The 12303-nt window shown below is 34.6% G+C and overlaps 2 protein-coding genes across 5 annotated transcripts in view; one reads left to right on the top strand and one right to left on the bottom strand.

Moving 5' to 3' along the window:
* The window catches only part of APP-BP1 (Nedd8-activating enzyme E1 regulatory subunit APP-BP1), a 323180-nt gene that overhangs the window by 117567 nt on the left and 193310 nt on the right, over positions 1 to 12303 (bottom strand). For 2 of the 4 annotated variants that reach the window (XR_010557430.1, XR_010557431.1), the window contains exon 12: positions 6579 to 6702. The exons of 1 other annotated variant lie outside the window; for it this stretch is intronic. Coding sequence is in view for 1 of the 3 variants with exons in the window: in XM_065354219.1 (XP_065210291.1) it covers positions 6621 to 6702 (82 nt within the window). In the remaining 2 variants the exon portion in view is untranslated. Of the gene's footprint in view, positions 1 to 6576; positions 6703 to 12303 lie in introns of those variants that run through there. One more of the 4 variants, XM_065354219.1, reaches the window with a different exon arrangement.
* LOC135838548 (uncharacterized) overlaps positions 1 to 12303 on the top strand; it is a 228217-nt gene that overhangs the window by 33946 nt on the left and 181968 nt on the right. The gene's annotated exons all lie outside the window — the stretch shown is intronic.

Raw genomic sequence — 12303 nt, 5'->3', positions numbered from 1 at the left:
CTCACCTCACATTCACCATCAATTTAAGAATTCTTGAAATCTTAATAATTGGAAAACACAAAATTCGCTGATTTCAAGAAGATTTTTGCTTTTTGTTTTTTCATTTCCAGGAACAGTTTTCCTTGGCCTCCCAAATCCATATTGGTCTCCACGTATGAAGCCCTCCTACAAAAATTGGAAAAAATAACAAATGAAATAAAGCGCCTAAGTCTGTAAAAAAAAAATATTGAAAATTTTCCATTCCTGGTCAGAATCATTCCGAGCAACCTCATTTTAAAGAAAAAAACCTCCTTTGGCTCTCTAAGAGATATTAGTTCCCTTGCATCAGAAAGCCCAAAAATTGAAAAAGACTTCTAATTTTTTATTTTCGCCTGTTTTTTTTCTCAATTTTGGACGGTTCCATAAAATGAAACCCAAATAACTTGAAGGTGTGGTGGAGGTTTCTTCTAGAAAAAGGATTGAGAAAAACTCACGATGCAGAAATGGCAAATTTTTGAAAAATGTTTCACTGAATGTGATCTATTTCATTTTTTTTGATTTTTTCCAACTTGGGGAGCTACATTCAAGGAGACCGAAATAATTTGGAGACATGGGGGATTTTTTTAATCGAAAAATTTATATACCTAATTATGTAAAGAAACTCGAACTCAGACATGAGAAATCTCAAAACCACAATTTTCATGGATTTACCACAAAAATTTATTACTTTTGAGGGGGGGGGGGGAGACAACAAGAATCATTTTTTAAAAAATCTCAAGTATAGGCCTATATGAAAAAGAGTTGATGAAAAATATGAAAAATCACCATCGATCTTTTGTAAAAAAATTTAAAAACGAACTTCATCACATAAAATTTTGAATACAAGGTTTGAGGACATTCTAGTAAGTAGTTTGATTTGGTTTAGTTCGAATTGGAAAGTGTTAGTTCAAAAGCGTTCAGTCAGTGTCAAATATTCAACTACTGACTGCTCATAAATTCATACTACAAATTACCATTTGATAAGTAAGCCCGATGAAAATGAAATATTCACTCTTATAACGGCTCTTCAACCAGAAAACACTTCAAACGGTACCTATTGTGCAAATGAAAATGATCATCATGATCTCTGGAGACAAAGGTCAAAACAACGTTCATGCTCCTCGAGTGGTTCAATTGAAACAAGCCAACAGCTATTCACTGATTGCAAGAGAGTTTTTGCATTTACTTTTTGCGTACTGGCTGCTTTAATACTTCACGCTTCTAAAACTTTCTTCAACAAATCTTGATGGCATGATCAATATAATCTCACCTCAGACATTTACCAACAATTCGAGCATTGATTTTTCTATATTTATCGTTTCACTTCTATGTAGGTAGAAAGATGACAGATTTATATGAAACTAAATTCAAAAAATAATGTACTACCATTTTTAAAAGTTGTGTAGAAATTTTTGATAAATACAGCACTAAAATTTCTAATCATCACAGACACAAACAACTGCTGGCCAGTCAGAGGACGCTGTGGTGAATTGATTATAAGGCGTAAAACTTCCACGGCAATTTTCAGAATGGTTAACAAAAAGATTCAAGGTGTAGAACTTCACCTCAAACTCACCGGAGTCAACCTAAGAGAAATATATGGCAGGCAGGCGCGCTAGATGAAGGATGTCAAGTTGGCTAACAAGATATGAATATTGAATGGTAGAATTAGAGATTTGATAAACACGTTCAATAGAAGTACATATGAGAAACCTGACAACAAATTATAGAACGCATCCCTATTGACAATTTCAAGTGGCAGAATGCTAGCAACAGTGCTAGCATAGTCATGCTAGCATATTTCCAGCATATGCTGGCATACAACTGGCATAATTCTAGCAGGGGGACTAGCATTATACTAGCGTCAGTTTGCTAGCAGATACGCTAGTGCAGGTGTTCAAAATGGTGCTACTGGTGCTAGCATGATCTTGCTAGCTTTTTGCTAGCATATGCTAGCATGTGTATAATATGTAGAATGCTAGAAGTTTATTAATTTCCTTATAAAAGAATAGGGTATATTTTTAATTATGGTACGTTTCCCAAGAATATCCAAAAATGGGCAATTGCCCTACAATGCTAGTTTAGAACTAGCATTGCACTAGCATCTTGTGCTAGTATAAGCTGAGTGATTAGTTTGCCAACTTCACTCTTCTTAATTTAAACAGGAAACTGTATTGAGCTTATATTCGACTCGACTACATACTTCATCTAAGAGAAGTTAAGTGTATCACATTAAAGAACAACGCTAGCAATTTGCTAGCATTATGCTAGCACTTGACTGCTAGCACCTGGATAAGAAGTCTTTTAACGAAAATCCAGCACCATGCTAGTACTTTGACTGCTAGCTTTACCAAGGTTAGAATAGCGCTAGCAGTAGACTAGTGCAAGTTTACCTGTGATTGTATTTCTAGCATGTAACTAGCAGATTGCTAGCATGCCTTTTGCTAGTTCACCTCATGCTAGCACCATTACAGGGTGCTAGCAATGCACTAGCAATATGCTAGTAGTGACTGCTAGCTTTACTCGGTGGTTATGCTGCTAGCATGTAACCAGCAAATTGCTGGCCTGTCTTTTGCTAGTTCACCACATGCTAGCATCATACCAGTTCAATGCTAGGATGAATTTTCCAATAAAATGTCTGCTGGCAAAGTGCTAAGTGCTAACACCATTCTAACTGGTAATCTGCTAGTTGATTCCATGCTAGCACCGTGCTAGTATTCTGCTACTAATGCTAGCATTCTGCTAGTAAAATTGTTAATAAGATAATTATTCTTCTAGGATTAATTAGTGTATGGCTAGTGTACTTTTTACTAGCTCATATCATGCTAGCAACATGGTAGCTTTATGCTAGGAGAAACTACCAGCATCGCTCGGTAATTATGATGCTAGGATATAACTAGCATGTTGCTAGCATACATTGTGCTAGCTCATCTCAAGCTAGTATTATGCTAGAATTTTGCTAGCAGTAACTGCTGGGATCACTCGATAATTATGGTGCTGGGTTTCAACTAGCATATCCCTAGCATACATTTTGCTAGATAATCTTGCATTAGCAATATGATAGCATCATGCTAGCAGGGACAACTGGCATTACTAGGTAATTATGAGGCAAGGGGTTGACTAGCACATTGCTCGCATACATTTTGCTAGCTCACCCCATGCTAGCGATATGATAGCATCATGCTAGTATGAACTGCTAGCATCACTTGGTAATTAAGGGGCAAGGTTTTAACTAGCATATTGCTAGCATGCATTGTGCTAGCTCATCTCATACTAGATATATGATAGCATTTTGCTAGCGGGAAATGCTAGTTTCATTCGGTAGTTATGTTGCTAGCATGTAGCTAGCTCATTGCTAACATACTTCTTGCTAGTTTGTATCATGCTAGCAATAAGCTGGCATTTTGCTAGCATGTTATGCTAGTTCATTTCTTGCTAGCATAATGCTAGTATCATGCTAGTTTCCTGCTACTCATGCTAGGTGGGTGCTACTAATGCTAGCATTCTGCTAGTAAAATTGTCAATAGGGATACAGATGGATTCCCACCAAGTCACCAGTCTAGTTGTGTAATCGAACAGCTGGCAAGCCTTTTTAAGCAATTCATAATTGACAGAGATGAAAGAGCAAGGGATTGTACATATTAAGTATCATAAGCATCCTCCAAAGAATAATCAAATAGGTACCTTAAAAGAACTTGGTATACAGCAACGAGATGACAAACCCAGATATGATAATATAATTGGAGACAGATGAGGCAATATTCCAAGTGTTAACCCATATCCACAGGATGGAAGATGTTTTGGTTGTGATGGCCCATTTTATGAGGCAGGACTTGCCACCGGACAGCTATTGCAATCAGCTGACTGGGGTAAGAAATTAGCCTGAACTGGAAGGGAATCACTACTCCAGCGAGACCTTGTGGTTGACATTTTTGGACAAGAATTGTATGAAGTTTTGAGAACACGATGGTATTTATTTTTTCCGTAAAATTAGTACAATGAAAAAAGTTTAGACGGCTTTGAAATGACCGAGAAAAATTTCACAGATCACATTACTAAAAAGTAGGTACTTTCATGCAGTGCACACTCTAGTGTCTAGACCAGTTCACTTATTGAGCTACTTGTATGCTAAACTTGTAGTCTAAAGTCTCAGAAATACATTGATGTAAATCAGTTTTTTAGTACATGATTTTCGAAAAAAAAGGCATACAAATAAAAAGTGACTGAACAGCGCGTTGGTGACAATTTTGGAATTTTCCATGAAAATGGCTTTCTCAGTCACTTCCGGGTCATCTAAAAATTTTTCTACACGTTACACAGAATAGTTGAATACACCAATGTGTTCCTCACACTTCAGACTACAAGTTGAGCACACTAACGACTTCATACAAAAATTGGCTCCACTGCTGAAGCATGCAGTGCATGATGAAACACAACAGTTCTCACTTTTTCTTAGAACTTTTCTCGGTCTTATCAGATCCTTTAAAAATGTTTACTACTAATCACAGGAAGCAACTAAATACACCATTCTGTTCCTAAAGCTTGGAGCACATATGTAGCTAGACACATGAATTATTCTACAAGGGTTGCTAGTAAAGTAAGGTGCCATGCTCACTTTTTGGGCCACAATAATGGTAGGGAAACGACTGTGGTATTGGTGGATAACCTATACTTTTTGCTTCACAACGAGGCCAAGCACTGTAGTACTATTTGGTGTGGAGGAATTCGTTTTTAAAAACAGTGTAGTAAAAAAGCAGAGAGGCCAGAACCCCCCCCCCCCCCCAAAATATGAAACAAGGAAATTCGCTGATTTCAAGAGGATTTTTGCTTTTTTTCATTTCAAGGAAAAATCATTCCCTGGCCTCCCAAATCAATATCGGGCTCCACGTATGCGGTCCTCCTCTGAAAATTAGCTCTTTTTAAAGGAAAAAACTTTTTTGGCTCTTTAAGAGATATTAGTTACCATTATACTCGAGTAATTTGAGAGACTTATTTTGTGCAAGCTTTTCAGAGTTACAAAGATGACTTCTACTCGTACATTGAAAAATCCGAAGAAGGTGAAAGCTCTGAAAACTTCACAGCAGATGACGACGATATCATCTCGTAGCTACATATTTCTAGCATCAAGTTTTAACATGTGACCAGTTTTATTCCACGTTTAAGCAAAATAACTTAATGCAACGTCACTGAAATCGTATGCAATAAAGTTGGAAAACACAACATTCGCTGATTTCAAGAGGATTTTTGTTTTTGTTTTCATTTCCAGGAAAAGTTTTCCTTGGCCTACCAAATCAATATCGGGCTCCACCTACACATGAAACCCTCCTCCAAAAACTGGAAAAAATAACAAATAAAATAAAGCATCTAAATCAGTAAAAAAAATATTGAAAATTTTCCATTTCTGATCAGAATCTTTCTTAGTAACCTCATTTTAATGAAAAAAAAACTCATTTGGCTCTCCAAGAGATAATAGTTCCCTTGCATAGAGAGCCCAAACAGTTGAAAAAGACGTTTAATTTTTCATTTTTTTGTTTATTTCTTAACTTTGGACGGTTTTATAAAATGATACCAAAATAACTTGAAGGTGTGGTAGAGGTTTCTTTCAAACGGAATTGTTAAGGGAAAATTTTTGAAGAATTCTTCACTGAATTTGATCTACTACATTTTTTTGATTTTTCCAACTTGGGAAGTTACATTCAAGGGGACCGAAATAATTGGAGACATGGGGGATTTTTTTCTCGAAAAAATTACATTATTATGTAAAGAAACTCCAACTCAGACATGACAAATCTCAAAGCCACAATTTTCATGGATTTACCACAAAAACTAATTAGTTTGTGGAGGGGGAGGGGGACAACAGAAAAATCATTTTAAAAAATCTCAAGTATGAAAAATAGTCGATGAAAAAATTGAAAAATTGCCATCAATCATCTTTAGTAAGCTTAGCAACTTTTTAGGTTTTCAATAATTCGCAAAAAAAATCAAAAACAAACTTCATCACTTGAAATTTTGAATACAGGGTTTTAGGACATTCTAATCTAGTTTGATTTTTATTTACTTAGTTCAAATTGAAAAGTGTCAGTTCGAAAGCTTTCATCTTCAGTGCCAAATATTCAACTACCGACTGTTCATAAATTCATATTACAAATTACCAAAATTTGATTTCTCGTAAGTTTTACTATTCCTTTTTTTAAAAACATCCCAAATTCGACATCTCAGACACGTGCACTAAAAATGATATCAAATTCAACAAAATCAATACCTCAAAATAAATCTCAAATCGAAATAAAATTCGTATTAAGTACGTTGCATCGCAAAGCATGATATAAAAAAAATACCCAACATTCAACAACGTAAAAATATGCCTACCATGGGACATTCGAAACGGAAAATTCCATTCAAAAAAATACGTCGAGGCGGTCGAGTTATAAAATAGAAAAAAATTTCCAACACGAAAGCCCAAACATTGACGGAATTCACAATATGGAAATCGAATATCTAATCGATTAATAATATCAATCGCACAGATATAATAGTATAACATAATAGGCTACATACCTGCTCGTTGATACCAGTCCGGTGTGTGTTGAATAGCTCGTAAATTACAAATACATTCGCATTGTACCAGATAAAGATACCAGCAAGGGATTCTGTAGCGACGAACCATTGGCGAGAATACTAATCCTGTATTTTGAACCAAAAAAAAGAAAAAAAGAATTGATTTACAATCGCACAAGCCATACACATTACACAATGTATCTCGTACTACACATAAAGAGTAAAACATAGTGTGAATTTTGAAAAAGCTCGCAACACGTGCGTCTTTATATAATATAAAAATTCCTCGCCAGGGTAACGTGTCATTAAGTCACGTGTACGATATACGTGTTACGTAAACCGGTGAAAAATAATTGATACTTTTTTTTTCGTACTCTGGCAAATCACCCAATTACTCAGAAAAATGTCTTTGCCTTCAGCTATACCTATACTAACACGGTAGCATATACGACGATGAAAAAAGAAACGCGAGTTTTTAACCTTTTGTTGAAAATATTTCTCAGTTCTTACTTTTTATTCGTCGTCATCGGCGAAAAAAATATATATATTTAGGGAGCAGAATCGTCAGACTCCATTATGAAGGTTAAATTATTCTCGTCAAGACAACTCGGGGTATTTTTTCTCGCTAAAAATGACATTATGACGTTGCGATATACGATGGGAGAAAAAAAACCGTTGAAAATTTGTATCTTGTATGGAATTGAGTCATCGTCATCAGTCGGTTATTTTTTATTCTTCTATTCACCAACACATTCTTTCACCAATCAAACGTCAGCAGTGTTCGCAAAGTTTCTAGTAAATGTGAAATATTGATTACTAAATTGTCGAGCGATCATCACCGTAGACTGGGATATACTCGTATACTTTTACTTATACAGAAGTTTCTCATCAATAAAGCCGAATCGTTTTTTTTTTCTTTCTATCCTTTCAATTTTTTTTCTAGATGTCTATACGAGTAGAGATATGACCTTCTATATTGAAACATTGCGAAAAAAAAACACGACTATGGCGGGAAAAAATGTTGAAATTTCCATAACGTAAGAACTTATGCAGTGTTTCTTGAAGCGGTTATTTCGTCAAGTTTAATTCGTGTTCTTTTTTTCTTCTTCATAATGAATCGATGACGCGGTTTTTATAAAAATAAAAGGGCGAGAAAAACGAAGAAGTTATTAACTCGCTAAAACTAGGTACTTACAGAGCCATTAAAATTGTTGATGAGAGAAATTTTATTTTAATGACTTTTGAAACTAGAGCGAAATTACCATCGAGTTAAAGAGTTGACTTTTCTTTCCACTTTATTTTGTAATTTTTTTTTTCTCAAGAATTGGACATCCCTGTAATTAATGCACCTCGAGCTAAATTGATGCATTTTATGAAGCAAAAAATTTGGGGATCAAATTCAAACAATAATCGAGGTAATGTTATAGAGAAATTCTTATCAAAAAATGATATTTTTCTCCTCAATCCTTCAAAACCTACTCACTTTAATATATCAAATGGTACTTTCTCAAATATTGATTTGACCTTTTGCTCTCCAAATATTTCACACCTTTTAGACTGGAACCCCCAAGATGATCTTCAACACAGTGATCATTTTCCCATTACCATTTCCATTCCAAATCAAATTCATAATCCCACAAAAGCAAAATTTCCAAAATGGATATTAGATAAGGCAAATTGGTCTCATTTTAATAAAGAAGTGCTTTCATTAGATTTCTCTTGTCAAGACCTTGACTCTATTGTTCAGTACTTCACTGATTCGATCATTCAAGCTGCTATCAAAACCATTCCTAAATCTTCTTCAAAGGTCCCTAAAAAATCTGTACCCTGGTGGTGTCCAGAGTTGAAAATTGCTATTCAAGAAAGAAAAAGATCTTTAAGAAAATTCAAAAAATATCCTTCTACTGACAATCTCATAGACTTTAAGAAAAAAAGAGTAATTGCTCGCCGAACAAATCTATCAAAACAAAGGGATAGTTGGACCAAATTCATGTTGAATATCACTCACAGTACTAGTATAAAAGAAATGTGGACTAAAATACAAATATTAAAAGGCTGCTATGTCCCATCTGACATTTCATATCTTCTCCACAACAATGACATTATTACTTCATTAGATAACATAACTAACACCATGGCTCAATCTTTTTCTAAAGTCTCAGCAACAAGTTCCTATAGTGAAGCTTTTCAAACAATCAAAAACCAAACTGAAAATTTAGTACTTGATTTTTCATCTGATAACCTTGAACCATACAATGCACCTTTCTCTATAAACGAACTACTGTACTGTTTAAACCACAACATCAAAAATTCATAACCTGGACCAGATGATATTCATCCATATATGCTGAAACATCTTTCTGACACCAGTAAAAATGACTTACTAAACCTCTATAATATAATCTGGTCTTCAGATTCCTTCCCTCAAACATGGAAAACTGCAACTGTCATTCCCATACTTAAACCTGAGAAAAATGTTCACCTTCCCTCCAGTTACAGGCCTATTTCTTTAACTTCTGTCCCATGTAAAATTCTAGAAAAAATGGTTATGAAACGTCTTACTTGGTATATTGACTCTACAAATTCCCTCAGTTCTTTTCAAAGTGGCTTTCGGAAAAAAAGATCTACTCTGGACCATCTTTTTAGTCTTACACAGGAAATCAATACTGCCTTTCAAAATAAAGAATTTGTACTCTCAGTCTTCTTTGATCTTGAAAAAGCTTTTGACAAAGCACGGAGATACAAAATACTTCAAAAAATACATTCTATAGGGATCTGAGGGCATTTAGCTTACTTTATTCAAAACTTTTTATCAAATCGTACCTTTAGAGTCAGAATTGAAAATACATACTCTGAACTTTTTGATATTGAAAATGGAGTCCCTCAAGGTTCTGTGCTTAGCACCATTATACTCCTAATTGATGATATCTGTAGTATTATTCCTCAACCTCTTTCCTTAAGAATTTTTGCAGATGATATAAACATTTCAATACGTTCAAATAACATCAAACTAGCCTCAGAAATGATCCAAAAAACTCTAAATTGTATTGAAAAATGGGCTGAAACAAATGGACTAACATTTTCTGAATCTAAAACTCACTGTATACTTTTTACCAAGAGAAATAAAACCTACCCAGAACCTATCCTTGAATTCAAAGGACATCCTTTAGTTTTTAAACCAACCACTAAATTCCTTGGACTTACTTTTGATAAAAAACTTACTTGGACGCCTCATTTTCTCAACATAAAAGCTCAACTTGACAAACGTCTAAATTTACTAAAAATTGTTAAAAATCCAAAGTATAACCCATCACGCCAACTATTACTTCACTTGTATACAAAGCCCTGATACGTAGTAAAATTGAATATGGAAGTCCATGCTTTACAAACCTGTCAAATAAAACTACTAATATTCTCAAAACTGTTCAAAATTCCTCCTTGCGCATCTGCATAGGTGCTCTCTATTCATCTCCAATTGATAGTATTTATTGTGAAGCTGCAGAGCTTCCTCCTGATTTTAGGAAAATTCTCATGACAAACAAATTCTTAACAACTGTTGCAAATAATCCATCTCACCCTCTTCAAAGGTCACTCAATGTCTACAGCTCTCAGCATTTCCTCCATACTTCAGGTCCAATCCCAGAATTTATCAAAAATATGAACAACCTACAAATTGATCTAAAAAACCTAATACATCAACCAATATCTTATCCCCCTTGGTCTCTCAAACCTATACAGATGGAATTTTACTCAAGAAACTACCCAAAACATGATCACTCCCCATCATTATTAATCAAGAGTCATTACTTAGAACTGTTATCAAACTATACTGAATATAACTTATGCTTCACAGATGGTTCAAAAATTTCTAATATTCATACTGGTTATGCTTACTCAATTATGACAAAGTTCTCAGTTTCAAAATTCACAACTGTGCCTCAATTTTTACTGCTGAACTCACTGCCATAAAACATTGCCTAATAGATATAATTTCCATTCAATCAGAAAATAAAAAATTCCTAATCCAAAGCGACTCACTAAGTTCACTGCTATCCATTCAAAACATTTTTTCTGACCATCCCATAGTCCAAGACATACATAAGTCCCTTTTTAACCTCCAATATTATGATTACTCAATTAGCTTCATGTATGTTCCCAGCCACATAGGTATCACTGGAAACGAAACTGTTGATAGATTAGCAAAAACAGCCGCTACCCCCTCCCCTCTTACCACTCTCACTCCTGATGACATTAAATCTCTAATCACTCACAACACATTTACTAACTGGCAGAACTTTTGGTCACAACAAACTTCAAACAAACTCTTCCAACATAAAAAAACTACTCTCCCCTGGAAAAATCTAGGCCACCCGAACAGAAAAGAAGAAATCCTGATTACTAGACTAAGAATAGGCCACACAAAAATTACTCATAACCACTTATACCAAAAAGAACCAAAACCCTCATGCCAATTTTGCAGAAACGAACCCATATCCATCCAACACATATGTACTTTTCAACTGTCCCCAACTAAAACAAAACAGACTTACACTACAGATAAAAGAAAACCCACCTACTATCCCTGACAAACCCTCAGAAATACAAAAATTCATCTCCCTAGTAGAAAACATCGGCCTCACAAACCAAATCTAGCCCCCCCTTACGGGTGTAATAATCTTGTAATTATAAACACCCCAAAAAAAAAAAAAAAAAAAAAAAAAAAAGATTTTTCAATACTTAATCAATTAAGTGGCGAATTCTATCAATTTATGGACGAACTTTCTACAGATGCTTACGAAACTATATAGAATCAAGAGAAATAGTTGGGGTTAGAAAATCGGAAATCTGAGCAAAATTCCGTGTTTTTGGACTCTAGTCCCTTACTCAACATGTTTTTTTGGAGAAATGATCCAGTTCCAAAAGATGACTTAGGTCATTTCCATCAAAATCCAAGACTAGATAATTTTAGGGTTTCTTCTGAGCAGTTGAGCAAATCGCTTATTTTTGGGTAAATTCGTGATTTTAAAATATTTCCTTTTCAGATATTTCACATTAATTATGCCCATAAACATCTAAAAATAGCATTTCTGCAATTTGGAAAATATTTTGAACAACAGTTACGCCAATTTTTGCATCATTACGAGTATTGCCAATTTAGAAAAATCTAGAAAATAGCTGAAAATTTACATAGGATAGGTACTTATCTTTTTTTTTTTTAATAATTGACAATGGGTAATGACTCGGTATAAAAAATTAGCAGTACCTAATATTATTTCAACATGCTTCCCTAGTTTTAGAAACGATATCTTTCAATGCTTTGGCATAATTAATGCAAAATTTTAGATAAGAAAATATTTTCAAAACAAAAAAATGCACCCAAAAATGAGCAAAATTGGCAAATTTTCAACCGCGCAGTAGAACTATAAAAGTTCTCCAGGATTTTGATGGTGATTCCTCAGATAAACACATAATAGGGTAATCTCGAATACCACATATTCCAAAACTGGACTGATTTTTCCCAAAACAGGTTGGGCAGAAATAAGAGCGATAAAACTACGATTTTTTTTGAAAAACCCCTCCTCGAGAATTTATGTATCGCCTCCAGAGATACCTGCGGAGCTAAAAAAATTTCTGAGTCAACTTTAAAATCATTACAGATTTCCAACGAACCTGATCAAAATCGTCAGACGTTTTTTTTCACGATTTCACGATTTGCCCTATAATATG

This window comes from Planococcus citri, chromosome 3, assembly GCF_950023065.1.
Source record: "Planococcus citri chromosome 3, ihPlaCitr1.1, whole genome shotgun sequence".
Taxonomy (NCBI): Eukaryota; Metazoa; Arthropoda; class Insecta; order Hemiptera; family Pseudococcidae; genus Planococcus; species Planococcus citri.
This window is presented reverse-complemented; position numbering and strand designations above follow the sequence as displayed.